General features: G+C 37.4%; 1 protein-coding gene across 2 annotated transcripts in view; it reads right to left on the reverse strand.

The window, feature by feature from the left end:
- CCDC112 (coiled-coil domain containing 112) overlaps nt 1-26,562 on the reverse strand; it is a 55,132-nt gene that overhangs the window by 23,167 nt on the left and 5,403 nt on the right. For both annotated transcript variants that reach the window (XM_058277224.2, XM_004485125.5), the window contains exons 2-3: nt 9,314-9,435; nt 1,621-1,742 (exon numbers count right to left, since the gene is read on the reverse strand). In XM_058277224.2, the coding sequence (XP_058133207.1) occupies nt 1,621-1,742; nt 9,314-9,435 (244 nt within the window). The remainder of the gene's footprint in view (nt 1-1,620; nt 1,743-9,313; nt 9,436-26,562) is intronic.

The following is a 26,562-nucleotide window of genomic DNA, read 5'->3' on the forward strand; positions in this document are numbered from 1 at the left end:
AAATATTAAATTGAGGATGCCTAGATTTCTCTCTGAGTCAAAGACAGTAGAGAAATAGAAATTTTGAATTCATATTAAGTCCTGCTATTATTCCAACAGAAGAGGGAGAATGATTCTTGGCACTACCTGCCAATTAAAAGATGAATTTTTAAAATACAGCAATCTTACATTCTGAAAGGTGGAAATATATTAGGGAATTCTTTTAATTGGCTATAAGGAAGAACTGTAAGCAGTATCATCTCTACATAATGAGTCTTATAATTTAGTTGATGTGGCAGTTTTATATTATTTATGAATTCCAAAAAGAGATATTATGTTTGTAAACTGGTCTATTCCTCTGGGTGTGATACTCTTTGATTGTATTAGAGTCAGTTGAGATGCCTTTGATTAAATTATGTTAAGATTAGGGCTTTGATTCATTAGGGCTACTCAGTTTGAGTCCTACCCCCTTTGTGGGTTATATAAATGGACACTCAATCAAGAAGAGAGGAGAAGACACACAAAGGAATGGAAAGAGCTCCATTGACATGGAAGAGAAGAGAGCTTGTCATCTTTGATCCTGCAGCCCCAGAAAAGAGATGAGTCATTAAAGAGATGAGTCATTCACTTGATTCACAGTGGACCTTGTGAAGAGAACAGGGCAGCTGAGCTCAGAAAGAAATACGCCCTCCAGCCAACACCTGAGATCAGAAGAAACTGGGCCCATGGGGTCTTAAGAGGAAAGAGGAAGGCTGAACCCTCACAGATATTGGCAGCCATTTGGCTTCAACATGTGACAACAGCCAATGGTGAGGAAGCACCTCTTATGGTACCTTGAGTTGGACTCTTTAGAGCCTTATAACTGTAAGCATCTAAAATAAAAAATAAAATAAAATAAATGTATTTATTTATAAATAAATAACCTTTAAAATAGCCAAAGGATTTCTGGTACTTTGCATTATCATCCCTTTGGCTGATTAATATAGCTGATGGCCATTATTTCTTCTTTAAGCGTTGATAAGTAATTTTTATTATAAGGATTTTGCAATCGATTAATTCTACAATGAAACAGGCATTCTCACAGAATTTTTTAAAGGCCAATATTTAGTACAATGTTGAAATGATTAACATTCATAATAAACAAAGTATATTAATTATACAATCTACAAGGCACTTTCTCATATATTATTTCACTGGATGCAAAGAACAGGTGTTCTGAGGTAGGAATGATCAGTTTTATATCAGACAAAATAACTCGGGTATAAGCAATTATGTGACTTGATCACTTAGTACCATTATTAAGTGTAGGTTCTGGATCCTTTGATGCTTACTTCATCTAGAGCTTAGTCAACAATGTCAAGTTGATAAGCTAAGCTCAGACAGCACAGGAATCAGTTTTTCATTAAGAAATTTTAATAGCATTCACTGGTTTAGCAACCAAAAACCAAAACCCTGTCTTTCCTAACAAATTCAGTTAGGTTGATAAAATTGTGACCTCAAAGAGTTAATACATATTCCAAAAAGACAAATTTATCACCAACTAGACAGCATCTTCATAAACAATAATAAAACAGTCAATACACAGAGACAAATTATAAGGCAAATTACAACAGTTTTTAGTTCATCATTAACTCAACTTACTTTCTGTTTTCCTGCTGATAATCAATTTATTTTCCAAGTCTTCCAGCATACTATGCTCAATTCTGAAGTCACTTTTTTGGTTGTAGAAATGACTGTGTTTATCTTTTTCTATGTTAATAACTCTTTAGAGAAAGAAACACATAGCATAAGTATGATAAATATATTTTTAATTATTTCTAATATGAGGATAATCATAAAAATTTGGAGTCAAAATATAATTATTGGACTAATAAGGCAAAGGAGTCAAAATATTAGTTATAAAAGAGTAAAATTAAAGTAAAAGCATGTGTAATTTGAATTGTTAAATTATAAAATGTTAATTTAAGAAAATACAGTCAATATTGTCATAGACTTGTTCTAAAATACAGAAGCCTTTGGCTATCCATTCCAACTCAATCTCACTGTGACTTGAAAATGGTCATCACTGTTGATAACTCTTTCCATAGTAGGTACTGTTAACTTTGTAATCGTAGCCGAGATGTTTAACCTGTCCTGGTGTGAACTTCCTGATCAAATCCAAGTAACAGCAGCTATCTAGTATTTAGGTTGGTGCAAAAGGAATTGAGGTTTCAGACCATGAATTTTAAATCATTATAACTAGGCTCAAACACATCTTTATTAATCAAAATAGGAATCATTATAATCAACACATTTTGGCCAATGAGAAATAAGTTTGTTTATTCCTGTAGCATAAAAATCCATGCTTCGGGATTCGATGAACTCTTTTTTTAAAAATTTTTAAAAAGATTTATTTATTTATTTTCTTTCCCCAATCCCCGCCCCCCCCCCCACCCCAGTTGTCTGTTCTCTGTGTCTATTTCCTGCGTGTTCTTCTTTCTCCACTTCTGTTATTGTCAGCGGCAGGGGAATTTGTGTTTCTTTTTTTGTTGCATCATTTTGCTGCATCAACTCTTCGTGTGGGTGGCATCATTCTTGAGCAGGCTGAACTTTCTTTCGCGCTGGGCGGCTCTCCTTACAGGATGCATTCCTTGCACGTGGGGCTCCCCTACGTGGGGACACCCCTGTGTGGCAGGGCACTCCTTGCATGCATCAGCACTGTGCATGGGCCAGCTCCACAGGGGTCAAGGAGGCCCAGGGTTTGAACCGCAGACCTCCCATGTGGTAGATGGACGCCCTAACCACTGGGCCAAGTCCACTTCCCTCGATGAACTCTTGGAAAGCATTTTCTGCATCCTGCTGGTTATGAAAGTGTTTTCCCAGCAAAAAGTTGTTGAGATGCTTGAAGAAGCGGTAATCATTTGGAAAGAGGTCAGGTGAATATGGTGGATGACGCAAAACTTTGTAGCCCAATTCGTTCAACTTCTGAAGTGTTGGTTGTGAGACACATGGTTGGGCGTTGTCATGGAGAATTAGGCCTTTTCTGTTGACCAATGCTGGCTGCAGGCACTGCAGTTTTCGGTGCATCTCATCAATTTGTTCAGCATACTTCTCAGATGTAATGGTTTTGCCAGGATTCAGAAAGCTGTGGATCAGATCAGCAGCAGAAACCCAAATAGCGACTATGACCCTTTTTTGGTGCAAGTTTGGTTTTGGAAGTGCTTTGGTCATCGCCGATTGTCATATAAAATCCACTTTTTGTTGCATGTCACAATCTGATTGAGAAATGGTTCATTGTTGTGTAGAATAAGAGAAGATGACACTTTACAATAACGATTTTTTTGATTTTCAGTCAGCTGATGAGACACCCACTTATCAAGCTTTTTCACCTTTCTAATTTGCTTCAAATGCTGAACGATCATAGAATGGTTGACACTGAGTTCGTCGACAACTTCTCATGTAGCTCTAAGAGGATCAGCTTTGATGACTGCTCTCAATTGGTTGTTGTCAACTTCGATGGTCAGCCACTATGCTCCTCATCTTCAAGGCTCTCACCTTTACAAAACTTCTTGGACCATCATTGCACTATATGTTCGTTAGCAGTTCCTGGCCAAATGCATTGTTGAAGTTGTGAGTTGTCTCCGCTGCTTTATGATCCATTTTGAACTCAACTAAGAAAATCTCTTGAATTTGCTTTTGGTCTAACATCATTTCCATAGTCTAAAATAAATATAAAATAAACAGCAAATAATAAGTCATTAGCAAAAAAGCATAAAGTGAGAAATGCACATTAAAATGATATATAACATAATCACATTTATTAAGAATGTATTTCAATATCAAATGGCAAATTTCAACAATGCAAAAACCACAATTTTTTTTTAAATCCTTTTTTTTAAAACATGTATTCTATTTATTATTTCTCTCCCCCCCCCCCCCCCCCATTGTCTGTTCTCTGTGTCCATTTTCTGCATGTTCTTTTGCCAGCTTCTGTTGTTGTCAGCGGCACGGGAATCTGTGTCTCTTCTTGTTACGTCATCTTGCTGCGTCAGCTCTCCGTGTGTGTGGCGCCATTCCTGGGTAAGCTGCACTTTCTTTTGCACTGGGCGGCTCTCCTTATGGGGCGCACTCCTTGCGGGGGACACCCCTGCATGGCACAGCACTCCTTGTGTGCCTCAGCACTGCGCATGGGCCAGCTCCATACGGGTCAAGGAGGCCCGCGGTTTGAACCCGGACCTCCCATGTGGTAGACGGATGCCCTATCCACTGGGCCAAGTCCGCTTCCCCACAATTACTTTAGCACCAACCTAATAATAAAGCTGTTATTAATATCAAATGATAATATATTTGAGAGATCTTTTTACAGTAGAAAATGTGCTATGGGAATGCAAGTTATTATTAAACCAAAACTTTGAAAGAAGGAAAAATCTACAAAGACAAATTCAATATATTTAAGGGATATCTTCCAAACCCACTTCAAAGCTTCTTTCATCTCACCTTTGCTCTGTGGTTTTATTCTGTATATAGTAATGAATTCTAATTGTTAGTTTGTGCCCTGGGGTAAGAAAAAACAAAACAAAACAAATACTACCAAGGGAATTTTTTGATTGGGCAAATAAATTAATTTAATCAATACCTGTTTTCTTTCTCATAAGGTGGAAATAATTTGAATATTTTTTTTTCTTCACTAATCCTGGATTTAATGAGAGGTGCAATATCTCTGCCAACTGGCCTTCACACAGCCTGAGGGGCAACTATCTAAGATAGAGGCATCAACTCTAAAGGATATAGAGTAGCTACTGGAATCTTCTGTTGAGGCCTGGGAGACCCATCTAGGCTCTGGTTGAAGGATGGGGGAATTACTGTTATCAAATAGTAATCCCTGTCATGGACGCAGGATGTATAGTGACAGTAAGTTGTGTGCTACAGTTCCTGACAGAGTAATAAGCGCTCGATAAGAAATATTAACCTAAAAGACATTCAGAAGTACTAATAGACACAGTTCAGGCAGAACAATCCATTCAACATATGGTGCTGAAAGAACTGGATATCCATAGCCGAAAGAAGGAAATAGGACTCCTATCTCACACCTTATCCAAAAATTAACTCAAAATGGATCAAAAACCTAAAAAGCAGAACCATAAAACTTCTAGAAATTATAATAAAATGTCTTCAAGACCTGGTGGTAGGTGGTGGATTCTTTAAGGAAATAAGAGGACTGAGTGGACTACTGATGTTTAATGTATGTAGAAGTTTTAATTAGCTTTACTGTAAAAGTGTAGAAATGTATAGAGTTGATGGTAATACACAGTGAGTAACAGCTAGTTTATAAATGGGGATCTGACTGAAAATGGTTATGTAGGTCTATAAATGCCAATTGACAGAATGCTAGAGAATAATCTAGGAAATGAATAGCACAGTAAACTAAGAGGTGGATGAGAATTATGGTTGATGATACAGATGCGAGAGTATCCATTGTGAACTACAGCAAATGTATATCACTACTGCAGGGTGCTGGCAATGTGGAGAAGCATGGGGAAAATACATGTGGAGTGACCTATGGACTGTGGTTAGTAGTAATAATATAATATTCTTGCATCTATGCGAAAGATGTACTGTGTTGATAATGAGGCAGTATGGAAAATGTGAGCCAAATGTACACTATGGACATGGTAACAATAGATGATATTATCTTATCTATAGCAAATGTTCCACCACAGTGTGGTGTGTTGATGGAAGGTTATTGTTTGGGAATTCTGCACATGTCCATGATTATTTTATAAGTTTACAACTTCTGTCATAAAAAGTATATTTAAAAAATATAATAGTGGGGGTTGGGGGAAAAACACACCAAATGTAAGATAAGGCCTATGATTAGTAGTAAGATTTTGACAATATTCTTTCAAAATTTGTAACAAACATCTCATGACAATGCAAGGTGTTGGTGGAAGGCTGATGTATGAGACCTCTATGATGTTATGCATGTTTGCTTTGTAAGCTCACAACCTTTACTATACACTTAATTGTTTATGTATGTTCATATATAAATGACATAAAGGTAATAATAATAGGGTTAGTCAGGGGAAAATACTTTGGTTAGTAGTAATATTTTGACAATGCTCTTTAATCATTAGTTAAAAAGGTTTAACAACAATGCAAGTTATTGGTGGTAGGGTGAGTTATGAAAGTCCTGTATGTTGTTATATATGTTTGTTTTGTAAGTTCACAACTATTATTATATACTTATTGTTTATGTATGTTTATGTCTGAGTGCTATATGTCAATAAATTAATTATTTTAAAAAAGTACTAATAGAACCAAATTTCCATTCTATGAAAAGATATTCAACCTTATTCATTATAAGAGAAATGCAAATGGAAACTATCCTAAAGTAACATTTACACCTATCAGATTGGCAAAGAATCACAAGTTTGAATAATATATTCTGTTGACAAGACTGTTGGGAAGCAGTCCTTCTCATATACTATTGGTGGAATTGTATAATTGTCTTTGGAGGAAAATGCATATACCTTTGACCCAGTATTTCTACTTCTAGGAATTTATCCTGAAGATATGCTCATACATGTGCAAAATAATGTGGATATATGTGGATCCTGAAATTAACTGCAGCATTGTTTATAATAAAAGATTGAATATAACCTAAGTGTCCATCAACAGGAGACAAGTTGAATAAATTAGGGTGCATTCATATGATGGAATACAATGCAGCTGTAAAGTGTTCTATTTATTGAAAGGCAAAGATCTCCAAGATATGCTTTTTTTTAATTTAAAAAAATGTTTTTATATGAAAATCTTCAGATAAACTCAAAAGTAGAAAATGGTAAACAGATCCCTTCATATATCCATCCTCCTGATTCAACAATTTTACCTCTCTTGGTTCATCTAGACTTTTTTTTTTCCAGCTTAAGTATTTTAAAGTAAATCCCATTATGTCATTGCATTTCACCCCAACATACTTCAGCATGCATCTCTAAAGGTTTTTGATATGTGACTTACATATCCATAATATTATCATGTCTGACAAAATCAATAATTCCTTGGTATCCATGATATACTAAGTTTATTTTTAAAAAAAAAAGAGCAAGATACAGAACAGAGTATATAGCATGCTATATACTCTGAATACGTATTTCTATTTCCTTAAAAGTATGAAATATCTGTAGAAAGAGAGACAAGAAACTAACAACAGTGGTTTTCTGAGAGGAGGGAAACTGGGTAGCTAGGGTTAGGGGTGATACAGAGAACTTCTGTGTATACCCTTTGATATATCATGATTTCTGAACTATGTGAATGTATTACCTCTTCTAAAAATAAAACAGGATTATTATTACAAATTATGCATTTTTAATCTTTGTATTCAATGAAATCATTTGGGGAAAAAATAACATTCTTCAATGTGATTTTTGCCAAACCTTAAAGCAGATGAAGAAATCCTAATTAGGACTATTGGTAGACAATGTGTCTATGTGGGCATAACCTACTAGTTTGCTGATATCTACAGACATTAGCTATTTGGTGAATATTACCTCATTTAGAGAGAAACACAAACCAGGCCTCCTAACCTCCTCAGTTCTCTCTATGGTAATGCATTTTGGAAACCAAGGAAAACGAAACTGAATGTTTTCATATTCTGGGTATTAAAGACTTAAGTATTATATAAATGCAAGGAGAACACAAATTTCCCAAGGCCAAAATATAGAACAACTTTTCAAAATTCAAACAGTATGCTTTTTTGTTGGTAGAATTTCTGAACAGAGAACCGCCAGTAATTCCAGTACAAAAACTATTCTTAACAATAGGGTCCTTTTCTCTTGAGTTCTCTGGCAAATCAATACTGCATAAAATCAAAGCAGCGCTTTAATAAAGCTCTGAATTCTAGTATTTTTTTTTATCATTTCTCATGGTGCTGGTGAAAATATTAAACATTCAACAAATATCACTTAAATATATACATATTCACATTAAAAAGTAAAATAAATGGAAAATTTCCAATTACTCTGGCCATAATATAAAGGATGGATCTGAGTGGGGCAGAGACCAAGGGAGGAAGACTAACTAAAGCCACTCATTACAAAATAAAAAACAAAAAAAGAACAACTCAAGGCTATAAACTCTTCATTAAACCAACTCACTGAAAAATATTTACTGAGTAGATGAGCCATAGTTGAAAAGTTAAAAATGTATCCAATCTGTTATTTACTACATGAGACCAAAAGAAAGAGCTATTTTGTTTCCCTTGAAATATGCCAATTCAAAATGATAAAATAAATAAATAAATTGGAAATAACTCTACTTAATAATCAACCATAGGGAAACGGACTTTGGCCCAGTGGTTAGGGCGTCCGTCTACCATATGGGAGGTCCGCGGTTCAAACCCCGGGCCTCCTTGACCCGTGTGGAGCTGGCCCATGCGCAGCGCTGATGCGCGCAAGGAGTGCCCTGCCACGCAAGGGTGTCCCCCGCGTGGGGGAGCCCCACGCGCAAGGAGTGCGCCCGTGAGGAAAGCCGCCCAGCGTGAAAAGAAAGTGCAGCCTGCCCAGGAATGGCGCCGCCCACACTTCCCGTGCCACTGATGACAACAGAAGCGGACAAAGAAACAAGACGCAGCAAATAGACACCAAGAACAGACAACCAGGGGAGGGGGGGAAATTAAATAAATAAATAAATCTTTAAAAAAAAAATAATAATAATAATAATAATCAACCATAAATTAGTCTATTTTCATTTGTTCATTTCATACCCACCATCTTTAATGAGTGACTAGAATTTTGTAACAATGTGGAATTGGACAGGATAGAATCAAATTCACCTTACAACATCTATTATAAAGTGGCTAGTAATGTTATTTGAAGATAATGTTCTTACATTTTGTTATGGGTTGAACTGTGTCCACCAAAAGGTAGGCTCAAGTCCTAACCCCTAGCCCTGTTAATGTACCTTTATGTGGAAACAGGGTCTTTGAAAACAAAATTAGTTAAAATGAGATTAAACCGGATTAGGGTGGGCACTAATCCAATATTACTCGTGTCCTTATAAGGAGGGAAAATTTGGATACATGGAGACAGACACTAAGGAGAAGGCCATGTGAAGAAGAAGGAAACAGAGATTGGAGTGACACATCTACAAAGTCAAGAACACCAAGAACTGCCAATAAATAACAGAACTAGATGAGGCAATGAAAGATTCTGCCTTACAGGTTTCAGATGGAGAAGGCCCTGCTGACACCTTGATTTTTACTTCTATCCTCCAGGATGATGAGACATTAAATTTCTGTTGTCTTCACCATTCAATTTGTGGTTTTAACAGCATTCCTAAGAAATTAAGACATACTTACTGATTTTTAAATTTTTCTGCTGTCCGTATGAATTCTGCTTTCTTAGTCCGACTAGCTTTCTGCTTCCAGTTTTGAAGTTGAAAAGTTCGAATTCCACATGGAGTACTAAAACAGCCATCATTCTGTATAAAGAACAAAAAGAAATTTATCATCAATAATAAAAATAGCCATTCCTACACTTATGAAATGATGTACTCATCTAAAGCAAACTGTCACTTAGAAGAATTATTCCACTTCAAAACTTGAAAACCAAATTTTCTATTAAATATATGTCCCAGAGACTTAAATGTTTTGGCTGTTTGTACGTTGGTGGAGCCCTGAATCATAGCAGAGTTGTAGCCAACACCTACTGTGCAATTCATCGGATTCACCCAGGACAACCAAAAAAAGAATCGTGATGGACAATGCCCATTTTAAAAAAAAACACAGAGAGAATCTACTACTGCAAGCAAGACAGTTCCATCCATCTGCCCCATGAGATCTAAGCTCCCTCTCAATCAGAAACAGAATAGGCATCACCATCCTAAAATCCTCAAGATTGAGGAATGAACAATTACAAGCAGGGAATGCAACTATGGACTAAGGAAGACTTATTATTCTAGTAACGCAAGAACTTTTACACTGATATAGACAGTGGTTATCAGAGATTCTGAGGGGAGGGAGAGGGAAGAATAGGCATACATGGGGCATTTTTGGGATACTGGAATTGTTCTGCATGATAATGCAATGATGGATACAGGCTAGAAGCAAATCATCTACCAAGACTACAAATAAACCAAATAACTAATCGGATATATACAACACTGAATTTATCTATTATCATTTCTTTGAAATCAAGTCCAGCGTTCATTGACTTCTGCATGCTTCTAGGGTGCATCTCCTAGATTGAAAAGTAGTTGGGAAATGCAATTTAATTTTAATAACATTGGGGAAAATATCATCACCAAGTAAATTCACTGCCCTGAGCTCAAATCATGTAATATATTTTAACATATATTTACAAAATGAAATCCCCATGCAATTGGGTGAGCCATTTTGTTGAAGGGGAGAAAAGGCTTAGGCAGAGGGGAAATGGTAAGGGTTAAATAAATGTGGAATGTTTTTCAGAGAGCTAAAAATGTCAATAATAGCGTTCTTGGGGATAATTTTGTCACCAATCTTATTTACTTTAAAAAAGACATCCTAGGCCCGACTAGTTTCCTTGTTCTTATGTGCGCCTTGTCTGGTTCCTCAAGCGTAACCACTATGAAGAAAGTGGTTCAGCAGCTCCAGCTGGAGGCTGGGCTCAACCACGTGAAGGTTTCCCAGACTGCTGCAGACTTGAAACAATTTTGTCTGCAGAATCCTCAACATGATGGCCTGCTGACTGGAGTATCTTCAAGTACAAACCCTTTTAGACCCCAGGAAGTTTGTTCCTCTTTGTAGTAAAATGAATCTTTCAAAGGTTTTCTGAACCACTTTTCATGAACCAGGATTCAAAGGAGGGCTAAATTTGAAGTCTGTACAAAAGCTTAACCCTGTACCACATGTGCCATACTATACAAATTTCTACTTTTGTCAGTCTTTATCATCTACCTCTCTGAATTTTCATGAGCTTCTGTTTCACAAGGGTAATTATTTTTTAACACTGGCAACAGTATACAACAAAATGCTTAGTATAAGAAAAATATATATATTTTGTGGAAGAAGGCACATCTATCTTAAAATGCTATATTATTGAGTAGGAAATATTAAGTGTCCAAGGACTAGTTACCAAAAAAAATCTCTTTGTTTTATTCAGTCATTTACTAAACATATTGAAAATTTACAAAGTGACAAGTGCTGCACTAGACACAAGGGAAACAATGATGACCCACACTAACATGGACCCTGCCTTAAAATCTAGTGGGGAAAAGCAGATTAAAAAAGAAAAAAAATCATCAACAATGATAAGTGCTATTAAGGGATAAATAGTGCTGAAATGGATATAATGGAAGGAGGGGTTCTTTGATCAGCTAGAATGGACACAAAAGCAGGTATGATACTACTTTCTTCTGGTACACTGAATTATGTACCCCAACCACAGACATGTTCTTAATTGCAATCTGTGTTCCTGTGGGTGTGAACCCATTTGTAAACAGGACCCTATCAAGATGTATTATCAGTTAAGGCATGGACTCACTTGTGAAAAATCTTCTAATATCCTGTTTAAGTTTGGTCCAACTGAATCAGGATGGACCTCAATGCATATTAGTCAAGTCCTTCATAAGCAGAAGAAATTCATATGGAGTCAGACAGAGAACAGCCAGAAACTAGAAGTAAGCAGAAAACCAGAAGAGCAGACAACAAGGAAAGGGAGATTGCCATGTGATGGGAGATTAGAGATACAAACAAAGGAAACCCAGTGATTGGAGCAAGCCAGCACCAGAATATTACAGACTTCAGGGGAAAACATGGCCTTGATCTGGGACTTTAACTTCCAAATCCATAAGCCAAAAATTCTTGTGTTTAATTCAAACCACTTTGTGGTATTTGTCATATTAGTCTGACAAATTAAGACAATACCTTTTTATGGTTGAATAATATCCCATTGTTTGGATATACCACAATTTGTTTATCCATTCTTCAGTTGATGAATATTTGGATTATTTCTACTATTTGGTTATTGAATAATGCTGCTATGGACTCGGGTATATACTGAGGAGTGGAATTGCTGGGTATATGGTAACACTATGTTGCCAAATTGTTTTCCACAGCAGCTACACTATTTTACATTCAAGAAATTACGGGGGTTCCAAAGTCTCTACTTCCTCACAAACACTTGCTATTGTCCATCTTTTTTATTAAAGTCACCATAGTGGGTATGAAGTGGTATCTTATTTTGATTCACATTTCTTTAATGACTAATGATGTCAGGAATCTTTTGTTTATTGGACATTTTTTAGAGGAATGTCTACTCACTTCCTTTTCTATTTCCCATTTTTAAATTGGATTATTTATCTTTTTTTGTTGAGGTGTTAGACTTCTGTATGTATTCTGGATATAAGCCCTTTGCCAGAAACATGATTTGCAAAAATTTCTCTCATCTTCTCAGTTGTTTTCATTTTCTTGATAGCGTCTTTTCAAGCAAAAAAGTTTTTCATTTTGATGGAGTCCCATTTATCTGTTTTATCTTTGGTTGCTTATGCCTTAGGTCATAGCTAAGAAACCACTGTTTAATTCAAAGTCATGAAGATTTATGCCTAAGTTTTCTTCTAAGAGCTTTAGAGTTTACCTCCTACCTACATTTAGATCTTTGAGCCATTTTCATTTAGATCTTTGATCTATTTTGAATTAATTTTTGTATATGGTATGAGGTAAGATTTCAATATCACTCTTTTGGATGTGGGTATCATTCATACAAAAGATTTTTCTTTCCCTCAATGAACTGTCTTAGTACCCTTGTTGAAAACCAATTTCCTATGTTAAGGGTTTATTTCTGGACTACCAATTCTGGACCTATACGTCCATCCTCATGCCAGTACCACATTGTTTGATTACAAAAGCTTTGTTAGTAATTTTTGAAATCAGAAAGTCAGGAGTAGATATGGCTCAAGCAGGTGGGTGCCTGCCTCCCACACGTGAGGTCCTGGGTTCGGTTCCCTGTGCTTCCTAAAGAAAACAAACAACAAGCAAACATCAAACAAAAACAACAAGCAAAAAACAAGCAGACAATGAGCAAAAAACAATGAGCAGACAGCAAGCAAAAACAAAATGAGCAGGGAGAGGATGTGGCTCAAGCAGTTGGAGGCCTGCCTCCCACATGGGAGGTCAAGGGTTTGATTCCTGGTGCCTCCTAAAGAAGAAACAAGTAGACAATGAGCAAAAAAAAACAATGAGCAGACAACAAGCAAAAAATGAGCAAAAGAGGGAATCATCGGAGGGTGGGGGTGGGGGAGAAAATGTAAGTCCTCCAACTTTGTTCATTGTCCCTTGCTTTTCTTCATGATTTTAAGGATCAGCTTGTCTATTTCTGCAAAAAAGGCAAATGGGATTTCAACTGGGATTCTAATGAATCTGTAAGTTAATTTGGGAAGTAATGCTGTCTTAACAATTTTATGTTTTCCAATCCCCTTTATAAAATTTATTTCTATGTTTGAATTCTTTTTCAAGCTATTGTCAATGGATTTGTTTTTTTATTTCATTTCAAATTGTTTATTGCTAGTGTACAGAAAAAGCCACTGATTTTTGTATACTGATCTGTATTCTGCAATCTTGCTGAATGCTATTATAATTAGCTCTAATAGTATGTTTGTGGATTCCTTAGGATTTTCTATATATAAGATTATGTTACCTGTGAATAGTTTTACTTCTTCCTTTCCAATCTGGATGCCCTTCCTTCCCTCCTTTCCTCCCTCTCTCCCTCCCTCCCTTCTTTCTTTCTCTCTCTCTTCCCCTCTGTTTCTTCCTCCTGCCCCGCCTCCCTCCCTTCATTACTTCATTTTTTTTTTTTTTTTCTTGGTCTAGTTGCTCTGGTTAGAACCTCCATTGAAAAGAAGTGTAAAAGTGTAAAAGCAGACATTCTTGGCTTGTTCCTAATCTTAGGAGGAAAGCTTTCAATCTTTGATTTTCAAGTACAATGTTAGCAGTGGGCTTTTCTTAGATGTCTTTATCAGGTTGAGGATGTTCCCTTCTACTCCTAGTTTAAGACTTTAAAAATTCTTATCATGAAAGAATGTTGGAATTTGTCAATTGTTTTATCTGTGCTTAACTGAAATGATCATATGATTTTTGTTATTTATTCTATTTAAATGTTTTATATCATTAATTTTCATATGCTGAACCAACCTTGCATGTCTGGGCTAACTCCCAAATGATCATGTGCATACTCATTTCAAAATACTGTTGGATGTCATTTGCTAGAATTTTGTTAAGGACTTTTGTGTCTTTATTCATGAGGAATCTTCACCTGTAGTTTTCTTTTCTTGTGTTTTTATCTGATTTTTGTATTAGGGTAATACTGGCCTCATAGAAGGAGTTGAGAATGTTCCCTCCTTTATTTTATGGAAAAAAACCCAATTCATTACAAACAATAAATTTATACTGACTTTTACATTTACCTATGTATTTATCTTTATCAGTGCTTTTTAATCATATAGTTTTGAGTTACTGTCTAGTGTCCTTTTAATTCAGCCTACAGAACTCTCTTTAGTAACTCTTGTAGGGTGGGTCTGCTAGCACTGGATTCTCTTCATTTTTGTTTATCTGGGAATGTAATTTCTCCTTCAGTTTTTTGAATGACAGTATTGCTGGATATAGAATTCTTGGTTGACAGTCTTCCTTTCAGTACTTTGAATATGTGATCCCACTGCCTTTTGGCCTCCAAGGCTTCTGAAAAATAATCAGTTGTTAATTTTGTTGAGGCTCTCTTGTATTTGATGAGTCTTTTTTCTCCTGGTGCTTTCAAGTTCTTTCTCTTTCGACAATTTGAATATGATGTACTTAGGTATAGATTTCTTGAGTTTATCCTAATTGGAATTCACTGTGCTCCAACAGTATATAGACTGTTTCACACCAAATTTGGGGAGTATGGGTCTATTATTTCTTCAAAAATTCTTTCTGCCCCTTTCTATTTCTCCTTTTCTCCTGTATTCTCATTATGCACATGTTGGTATACCTGATGGTATCCCATAGGTCTCCAAGGCTCTGTTAATTTTTCTTAATTTTTTTCTTTTCTTTTTCTCAGTGTGGATACTCTCAATTGACCCATCTTTCAGTTTGATGTTCTTTGTTCTGCCAGTTCAAATGTGCTGTTGAAAACCTCTACTGAATTTTTCATTTGCATTAATGTGCACTTTAAAAAAATAATTCCCATTTCTTTATAGAAATTCTCAATTTGGTAAGACATATTTCTCATAATTCCCTTAAGTTCTTTGAACATTTTAAAAATATCTGATATAAATACTTTTTCTATTATATCTGCTTTAGTTTGCTAGGCTGCCAATATGCAATATACCAGAAATGGGTTAGCATTTAGTGAGGATTTATTAACTTACAAGCATACATTTCTGAGGCTATGAAAGTGTCCAAATCAAGGCATCATGAGGAGATGCTTTCTCCTTGAAGACCAGCTGTCAGTGATCCCAGACTCCTCTGACATATGGTCCCCAGTAAGCAGATTAAGACCCACATTGGGCCTTGCTTTACTGAAATAACCTAGTCAAAAAGCTCTTAACTGAAGCAACCTAATCAAAATGTCCTACTTACATTAGGTTTGCACCCACAGGAATAGATTAGCTTTAAGACCATGATTTTCCAGGGACCACACAGCATCAAACCGTCATAATATCCAAGGGCTATTCTTCCTCAGGGAGAGTTTCTATTGATTCCTTTGTTTCTGTGTATATGCCATACTTTATTGTTTCTTTGCATGTCTTGTAATTTAATTCTAGAAATGAAACTCTTCTCTCTCTCAGTTTGTTATTGTTGCTGTTTGTTGTTACTGTTTGTTCTTTTATTGCTTTTCCTGTGCTAATCCCATAATTTCTGTAATCTTTATGTGTGGTCACAGAAGTCGCTTCTTGGTTAGCTTAATGGCCAGCTAATGACTGGTCAGAGATTTCCTCAAATGCCCTGAACCAATAAGTCTCCTACTCTTTTCTGGGGGAGTGTGTTTTCACATTGTGGCATGCCTTCAACACTCTGGTGGGCAGCTTACGATTCTTCCTTAGCCTTCACTTCCTGTTTGTGCAGAGCCTCAAAGTGAGCTACAAGCCTAGTACATTCTCAGGTCTTTTCCTGGCATGTTTCCTATTGCCCCTGTAACAAACTCACACAACTTAGTTTACCCTAAACTTAGTGGCTTATGCAACACATTTTTTTTCTTTATAGTTCTATAGTTCTAAATGTCAGAAACTAAAAAAATGGAGCTTCAAAGGAGAATACATTTTCCTGACTTTTTTTTTTTTTCAGTTTCTAGAGGCCATCTGCTTTTCTTGGTGCATCTTGCTTCCGTCGTCCTACCCCTACTACAGACTTTGGTCCTCCTGCCTCCTTCTTATGACACTTGTGATTACAATGGTACACATGGATAATCCAAGATAATGTCTCCACCTCAAGACCCTTAACTTAAACACACTGCAAAATCCCCTTTACCATTAGGGCAACATTAGAGGTTCCAGAGATTAGGACATGGACATTTTTTTGGTAGTGGTGGTGGAAAGCATTATTCAGCCTATCATACCTGGGCATACACAGAGTCCTCTGCATTTGCATGGACTTTTAGAGGAATATGTCTCAAGTAATCATTTAGAGTTAGAGAAGAAATGTGATTATCACAGAAGGGATACTCCAGGCAGTCAAAGGTCACAAAATTCAAGGCAAGAGAGGTAAGGTCACTAGACACAAAACACAATACATAGCCTTATCCATACACAGAACCCGTATGTATAGTAGTGTGATGCTGTTACAGATACTTTAAGAAATTCATAATTTAACAGAGAAAATGATCAAGAGAATGGTGAGTTGAGATCAAGAGGGAAATGGCATTTGAGAGCAGAGCAAAGAGAATAGTAGTCTTCAGTCTTGAAAGATAATGGCTAAGGGAGTTATGAACAAATAACATTCGAACAGGGGAGTGGGTGTAGCTCAGTGGTTAAGCACCTGCTTTGCATGTACGTGGTCCCAGGTTCAATCCCTGGTACTTCTTAAAATATGTATATATATGTATGTATGTATCCACAGGCACATACACACACACAGAGTAAAAAGCATAAATAGCATACAGAATTACTTCTGATAATTGGTGGAAAATTTATGGAATTCTTTACTTCCAGGAGTTTGTAGAAACTGACAATAAAAAATAGTTCTAAAAATACAGAGATAATTACTCCAAAATATTAATAGTTTAAGGGCAACTTGGATATTTTAGTGGACACTTCTAATATCACGAGTTTCTCAAAAGCTGTGCTGAAAAAAAAAAGACCGGCTGTGTGGTGACGGAGTCCTACCAGAGCAGGCTGTTTTGGGAACCTGCAGGGCAGGAGGTATCTGGACATGGATCTGGAAAGACTGCAGCAGAATTGGTGTTTGCTCAAGGTAGAAATGCAGGTTTCTAACATTGAATGCGGAAGCCGTGGGACGGTAAATCCCTTTCCCCCTAGGGCTAAGAGCCACGGCATTCACTGAGAACTGACAGTTGTGGGGCGGAGTTTCCAAGCCCCGTGTCCCCCAAATGTGTGAACCCCAAGCCTTTGTCCCCTGAACCCCCGTGGCCCATGCTAAATACCCTGAGTCCACATTCTCCGGGGCCTCTGTTTCCTGAACCCAGCACTGCCGGAAATCCGGCATTGCCCTGCCACTCTGGATGCGGACTAACTCCGGAAGTGGGAGAATTTAGGTGGGAGGTGCAGAGGGGCCAAGGAGTGCAGGTTCAATTTTCTGGTCCCCCCTTTTATAGAGTTTGGAGGAGATATTAGCTGACTTGGGGAGAGCCTAGGAATAGAGAAGAGGCAAATCTGGTGAGAGCCCAATTTACCTAAATGCCCTGGGATAGGAAACTTGGTCTGGGAGAAGGTGGAGTCAGAAAATTAACCAGCCCCCTTGTAGCACACCTAAGGGAGAGGGACAGTAGGACGTGCTTTACAGGCTTCCAATAGCATATTTAGGGTTCCTGGCAAGGGGTGGGTGCTCTCTTGAGAAATTAAGTCATTATTTTCTCAGGTGAGTTGGTTCACCAGGGACCCATTTGAATTTCCTACAGGAGCCCACACGCAGCCTTCCTGCTGCCCTGGGAGAGAAGGAATTGAGGAAGGGAGAAAGGGGGAAGGTCAGACTCCTCAGCAGTTTCTTCAATTGCAAAGAGGATTCTATGCCTGAGGCCTTGTCTGATCATTTTTGGTCTGTTTTCTCTTTCTCTGTATCCCCCCACTGCCCTTTTATTTCTTTTTTCTCCCCTCTCTCTGCTTGTTTTTTCCTTCTCTCTTTCTTTCTCCTTCCCCCCCCCCCCCCCCCCTTTTTCATATTAGTGCTGCAGGCAACAGTTCTTATTTGCTGTGCTTCCTCATCCTCAATTTTCTCTTTTCTCTGTGTACTGATTTTGGCTACCAACACTATCCCCTTTCCTTTACATCACTCTCTCCTCCATCATTTATTGTCTCTTACATTCCACCTCTCTCTGTTTAGCCCCCAATATTTCGGACTTTTTATCTCTAATACCTCTAATCTGTTTTCTATCATTTATTCACTCTTTATGTTATTGTCCTCTTTTTTCTTTTTCCCTCTGTCCTGACCACACTGACCTCTAAATTCATAATATATTTCTCCCCATATTAAGTTTAATACCTCATTATAGATACTCTACTTTTTTACGGTTATAACTATACACAGCTTCCATGAGTTCTATATCCATTCTCCTAGATCTCACATGGTTCTTCTGATAACATTCACTATAAATACTATGATACTTTTCTTTTCTTACCCTTTTGGCTTTCTCTGGACCTAATATTTTCCTTTGAGGGAACTCAGTCAACAACAAGGAAACAGAGTAAGAAGAAAAAAGTGACAAAGAGAAGACTTAACTTGCACACAGAAACAACAACTAATTAAACTCCATGGCTAGAAGAAGAAGATAATCAACAGAATAAACCCAACAAGATAAAATGATGACCAGACAGCAACAAAAAACTACAGACCATACCAATAATCAGGAAAACATGGCCCAATACAATGAACAAACTAAAAACCAGGAAGAGAAGTGGAACACCGAACAAGTAATTAAAGCTCTCAAAATGTGTCATGAACCAATTCAATGAAGTGAAGGAAGAAATTAAGCATATTTAAAAAACAATTGGAGAGCATACAGAAGAAATTGTGATCATGCACAAAGAGATCACAGAGATGATGGGGATCAATAGCACAATCCAAGAAATCAAAAATACACTCTCAGCAAATAACAGCAGATTTGAAGAGGCAGAGGAAAGAATTAGTGATGTGGAAGACAGTACGTATGAAATCAAACAGATAGTAGAATTAATCAATAAAAAGATAGGAAAAATCCAGCAGGGACTTAGGGACCTGAATGACAATGCAAAATGCAAAAACATACATATTCTAGGCATCCCAGAAGGAGAAGAGAAGGGAAAGGGGACAGAAGGGGTGTTGGAGGAAATAATGGCTGAAAACTTCCCAAATCTATTGAGGGACATGAATGTACATGACCAGGAAGCACAGCACACCCTGAATAGCACAAATCCCAACAGGCCTACCCCAAGACATATATTTGTCAAATTATCCAATGCAAAAGACAAAGAGAAAATATTAAAAGCAGCAAGAGAAAAGAAAACCATCACATACAAGGGAGGCTCCATAAGATTAAATGTGGATCTCTCATCTGGAACCATGGAGGCAAGAAGGCAGTGGTATGACATAGTCAAGTTCTAAAAGAAAAGAATTTCCAATCAAGAATACTCTATCCAGCAAAACTAGCATTCAAAAATGATGGACAGTTCAAAATATTCACAGATAAACAGAAACTAAAGAGAGTCTGCCAACAAGAAACCTGCCCTTCAAGAAATACTAAAAGGAGTTCTGCAGGAGGAAAGAAACAAACAGGAGAGACAGAGTTGGAGGAGAGTGTAAGATCAACTAAAATGACAAAAAGAGAAAAAAAAAATCAAATAACATAAGACAAACACAAATCCAAAGAAAATATGGCTAATAAAAGTAATCCCTTGAAAGTAATAACACTAAATGTCAATGGATTAAACTCACCTGTTAAGAGACTCAGACTGGAAGATTGGATAAGGAAATATGACCCATCTATATGTTATCTACAAGAAACTAATCTTAGACCCAGAGATTCAAGGATGTTGAAAGTGAATGGCTGGAAAACAATCTTACAAGCAAACAATAACCAAAAAAGGGCAGGAGTAGCTATAGTAATATCAGACAAAATAGACTTTAAATGCAAAACAATTGTGAGAGACAAAGATGGAAACTACATATTAGTGAAAGGGATAATCTTGCAAGAAGAAAGAACAATCATAAACATTTATGCTCCTAACATGGGTTCCACCAAATACATGAGGCAAACACTGGAAAAACTAAGTGAAAGAATAGATGCATCTACAATCATAGTGGGAGATTTTAATACGCCACTATCAACTTTGGACAGAACATCTCAAAAGAGAATCAATAAAGAAACAAAAACTTTGAACAGTATATTAGAGGAGTTGGACCTAATAGACATATACAGAACATTACACCCAAATACAGCAGGATATACATTTTTCTCAAGTGCACATGGATCATTCTCCAAGATAGACCATATGCTAGGCCACAAAGAAAGTCTCAATGATTTCAGAAAGATCAAAATCATATAAAATACTTTCTCTGACCACAGTGGAGTGAAGCTGGAAATCTGCAAGGGGCAGAGGCCCAGATTTTGCAACAAGATATGGAAATTAAGCAGCACACTCTTAGAAAAACAGTGGGTCAAGAAGGAAATCTCAAAAGAAATTAGTACTACCTTGAAACTAATGAAAATGATAACACAACATAACAAAACTTATGGGATGCAGCAAAAGCAGTACTGAGAGGGAAATTTATAGCCATAAATTCATACATCAAAAAAGAAGAGCTAAAACTGAAGAACTGCACACTTGGAGGAATTAGTGAAAAAAACAACAAAGTAACCCCAAAGGAAGAAGAAAGAAAGAAAGAACAAAGATAAGAGCAAAACTAAATGAAATAGAAAATAAGAAAGCACTTGAAAAGATAACCAAAACCAAGAGCTGATTCTTTGAGATCAATAAAATTGACAAAATTGACAAACCCTTAGCTAGACTAACAAAGAAAAAGGAAGAGAAGATGCAAATACACAAAATAAGAAATGAGAAAGGAGATATCACCACTGAACCCACAGAAATAGACTATCATAAGAGGATACTTTGAAAAACTATATTCCAACAAGAAGGACAATTTAGAGGAAATGGACAAATTCCTAGAAACAAGCAGAAATTCCTAGAAATAAGCAGTCTCTATTGATGAAGAAATTGACAATCTCAACAAACCAATCACAAGTAAAGAAATAGAATCAGTCATTAAAAACCTCCCAACTAAAAAGAGCCCTGGGCCAGATGGCTTCACAGGTGAATTCTACAAAACATTCCAGAAAGAACTAACGCCAATCTTGCCGAAACTCTTCTAAAAAATTGAAACAGAAGGAACATTGCCTAACTCATTCTATGATGCCAACATTACCCTAGTATCAAAGCCAAACAAAGACACCACAAGAAAGAAAAATTACAGACCAATTTTCCTAATGAACCTAGATGCAAAAATTCTCAACAAAATACTTGCTAATAGTATTCAACAACACATTAAATGAATCATACACCATGACAAAGTGGGATTCATTCTGGGTATGCAAAGATCGTTCAATATAAGAAAATCGATCAATGTAATATACCATATAAACAGATTGAAGGAAAAAAATCACATGATCATATCTATAGATGCAGAAAAAGCATTTGTAAAAATACAGCACCCTTTCTTGATAAAAACACTGCAAAAGATCAGAATACAAGGAAATTTTCTTAACACAATAAAGGGTATATATGAAAAACCCACAGCCAACATCATTTACAATGGTGAAATCCTAAAATCTTTCCCTCTAAGATCAGGAACAAGACAAGGATGCCCACTATCACCCCTTCTATTTAACATTGTCTTAGAAGTACTTGCTCGAGCACTGAGGCAAGAACCAGATATAAAAGGCATCCTAATTGGAAAGGAAGAAGTCAGAATTTCATTATTTGCAGATGACATGATCCTATACATAGAAAACCCTGAGAAGTCTACAAGAAAGCTTCTGGAACTCATAAATGAGTTCAGTACAGTCGCAGGTTATAAGATCAGTGTGCAAAAATCAGTAGCATTTCTGTACACCAATAATGAGCAATCTCAGATGAAATCAAGAAACAAATATCATTCACAATAGTAAAGAAAAAAATCAAATACCTAGGAATAAATTTAAAGATGTAAAAGACTTATACACAGAGAACTACACAACACTGTTCAAGGAAATCAAAGAAGACCTAAATAAATGGAAGAATATTCCCTGTTCATGGATAGGAAGACTAAATATTATTCAGATGTCCATCCTACCAAAGCTGATCTACACATTCAATGCAATTCCAATAAAAATCAACGCAGCATTCTTTAAAGAACTAGAAAAACTAGCTATGAAATTTATTTGGAAAGATGCCCCAAATAGCCAAAGACATTTTGAAAAAGATAAGTAATATTGGAAGAATCACACTACCTGACTTCAAAACATACTACAAAGCTACAGTAGTGAAAAGAGCATGGTATTGGCACAGGGATAGGCACACTGACCAATGGAACCGAATTGAGAGTTCTGATATAGATCCTCATATATACAGTCATATAATATTCGATAAGGCCACCAAACCCTCACAACTAGGAGAGAATGGCCTCTTCAACAAATGGTGCCTGGAGAACTGGATATCCATATGTAAAAGAATGAAAGAGGATTACCAACTCACACCTTATACAAAAACCAACTCAAGATGGATCAAAGACCTAAATATAAGAGCTAAGACCATAAAGACTTTGGAAAGCAATGTAGGGAACCATCTACAGGACCTTGTAATAGGAAATGGCTTCATGAACTTCATACCCAAAGCACAAGCAGCAAAAGAACAAATAGATAAATGGGACTTCTCAAAATTAAAGCCCTCTGCACCTCAAAGGAGTTTGTCACAAAAGTGAAAAGAGAACATACACAATGGGAGAAAATATTTGGTAACCATATATCTGATAGAAGACTTCTATCCTGCATATATAAAGAACTCCTATATCTTGAAAATAAAAAGACAAACCATTTAAAAAATGGGAAAAAATTTAAACAGGCACTTCTCCAAAGAAGAAATACAAATGGCTAAAAATCACATGAAAAAATGCTCCAAATCTCTATGATTAGTGGCATGTAAATCAAAACTACAATGACATATCATCTTACTTCCATAAGATTGGCAGCTATGAAAACAACAGAAGACTACAAATGCTGGAGAGGATGTGGAGGAATGGGAACACTCATCCACTGCTGGTGGGAATGCAGAAGGATCCAGCCATTCTGGAGGACAGTTTGGCGGTTTCTCAAAAAACTGGCTACAGATCTGCCATATGACCCAGCAATTCCACTGCTGGGTATATACCCAGCAGAACTAAAAACAAGGACACAAACCAATATATGCACACCAATGTTCATAGCAGCATTGTTCACTATTGCCAAAAGTTGGAATCAACCCAAATGTCCATCAACAGATGAATGGATAAATAAAAAGTGGTATATACATACAATGGAATACTACTCAGCTATAAGAAGGAATACAGTACAAACACATGTGATAACATGGATGAATCTTGAGAACCTTATGTTGAGTGAAGCAACCCAGGCATTGAAGGACAAATACTACATAACCTCAATGATACGAAATAAGTAAACCAAGCTGCCTCAGAGAACTAGAGACCGGGTGATATGCTTAAAGGAATTTGGGGGTAGAGGAAGGTTGTGAGCTGACACCTACCTGGGTGAAATCTATGATAAGCTGGAGGTAAGTATTTGTACAGGGAAGGGATAAAATGGGGGCATTGGGTGGGGCTTTGTGGGCTTGAGGGGGCTAGGGTTGGAAGAATGGGTAATATGTCCCAAGAAATTGGGGGGAGGTTGGGGGAACATATGAACATAGGAGATTGTCAGGTATGTGGTTGAGAGTATAATGTTGAGAAAACTTTTTCAAAAATATAATAAGGAAGGTTACCTGTTTAAGATGCTTAAAGGGGAGAATCTGACACAGGACAGGCTTCTAGGGGGTGTGTGAGAGCTCATTTTGTCATAGTGGTTATATCATTGGATGGAGATCCATACAATGAGAGTGAAGGTATACCCATATCCTGGGGAGAACTGATGTTCTCAAATAGAGGGAATTGCATCTCTTGAGAGAAATGGTGGCTCCCAATGCATTAGGGCAGTCGAGCATGTGAAGCCCTCAGCATTGTTGCAAGTATCTCTGAAAATGGTCCTTCAAGCAATGAAGAGTGATTGTCACGGTGGGCCCTGAGGGGAGGAGGAAAGAGGAGTTGAATAGGTGGAATCAGTGTAACTGAGACACAATGGAAATGTTCCACAAGATTATGCAAGGATGGATACAGGACATGTTAAATTACTCCAAAAATGTATAGGGGCCTATAGGCTAAAATGTAAATCATAATGTAAAACATAACTAAAAATTTAGAAAATTGTATAGTCTAAAATATAAACCACAACGTAAACCCAAGTGTAACTTTGTTTGAAAGCTATTGTCTCAATATCTGTACATCAGTTGCAGTAAATATAGTATGAACATGTAAAAAGATTATTGCTGAGGAAGGGACAAAGTGTCTGATGTTGAATTTATGTGGGAGTACCATATATTGCATATATGAATTACTGTGGTCTAAAACTTTTGTGAAGACAAGCTTAATAATTAGAAAAAGAAAAAGGACGTAGGCACAGAAAGAGATGGATGAAGTTGCCTTGCCAATGGGCATACAGAGCAACACTTATTGCAGTGACGGAAGGCAAAACATCAAAAACAAAGCTTTTCACTTTTTAATTTTTTGATATCCCAATTTATTTTTACTTTAATTTTTCTAAATTAGTATGTATTCTATATCTAACCTTTAAACCCATCACTATATTCCATTTTACTATTAATGGAACCCGGCAATATATTGGGATTCATTTTCAGGGAGGTTTTGGACCACAGAGAGGTTCGTTAGTGGCAGGGGAGGAATATTAGTGTGGGGTGTTATTGGTAGGGGGCTCATGGTTGGGAGGGAGTTCTCCAGAGTATATATGCAGGGTGCATAAAAATGTTTGGATATTTTCATAGTGGTTACAGTTGGGAATGACAGCTGGGGGAGTGCTGAGTTCCTGGCTGGGGGAGCTCTGTCGCATTCCCGAATGGACAGCAACAATCCCCCGAGTGCAATGGCTAAGAGCAATAAGGAAGGATGGTCCAACAATGAGCCCTTGATGCTAATGACTATGCTTGTGAGTCTGTGTGCCTGAAATAAGAACTAGGCCTAGGGCTGCAGGGAGCCTAAGAATTACCTTCTGGGAGCCTCCATGTTGCTCAAATGTGGCCAGTCTTGAAGCCAAACTCAGCATGTAAATGCATTGCCTTCCCCCCAGTGTGGGACATGACTCCCAGGGATAAGCCTCCCTGGTGCTGAGGGATTACTACCAAGTACCAGTGGATGATGTGGCCAGAGAACAACCTTGAATAAAAGGGTCAACTCAGACCAGCAGAATATCTCAGTCTATATGTAATATCAGGAGTTAAAAATGCTTTTTGACCTTGAATAAAAGGGGGAAATGAAAGGACAAATGAGTTTATATGGCTATGAGTCTCCAAAAAAGAGCTGGGAGGTCATCAGAGGGGTTGCCCTTATGTACCCTTAGCAGAGTCCCAGAGACAGCTAAAGTAGATACAACCCCAGGTATTAGTTCTTCTGAGGGCTACAGAGACTCACAGGTTCTATGGTCATGGTAGATGGATTTCAGTGCCATGTCAGTTGGTCCTACTTTGGAGTTTGTGTTCCTGAGTGGGATGGAGTTGGACTCAGATGTGATCTTTGTTCACAAGCCTCTCCTGTTACTTTTACCAGACCTGTGGTTGGCGCTGAGGTTTAGTGTATACTCAGGGGACCTGAATCTCTGGACTGTCCATGTGATAGTCAGACCCTGAGCCTCAATAGACTTACCCCAGCCAGCTATAAGGGAGGTGAAGAAGTTCAACCACCACACCAGGGAGCCAAGAGTGCCTACAACTGCAAACAGGAGAATTGCATCCATCATCCAAGTGGAATCTAAGCACCCTCTCGAGATAGACGTGGAGTGGACATAACCATCCCAGGGTCCACAGAATGGAGGAATAGAGTATGGATTAGAGTGGACTTACTGATATTCTATTCTGGAACTATTGCGATTAGTAATGGAAGTAAATGTAGCATTGAGATGGAGAAAGTGGTCATGGTAGCTGCTGCGGGTGGGGAGTGAGAAGAAGAGATGTGATGTGGGGGCATTTTCAGGACTAGGAGTTGCGGTGGTCCCATGCAGGGACAGTTACTGGACATTGTATGTCCTCCCATGGCCCACTGGGTGGACTAGGGGAGAGTGTAAACTATAATGTGGACCATTGACCACGTGGTGCAGCAGTGCT

Source organism: Dasypus novemcinctus, chromosome 2 (assembly GCF_030445035.2).
Source record: "Dasypus novemcinctus isolate mDasNov1 chromosome 2, mDasNov1.1.hap2, whole genome shotgun sequence".
Classification (NCBI taxonomy): domain Eukaryota; kingdom Metazoa; phylum Chordata; class Mammalia; order Cingulata; family Dasypodidae; genus Dasypus; species Dasypus novemcinctus.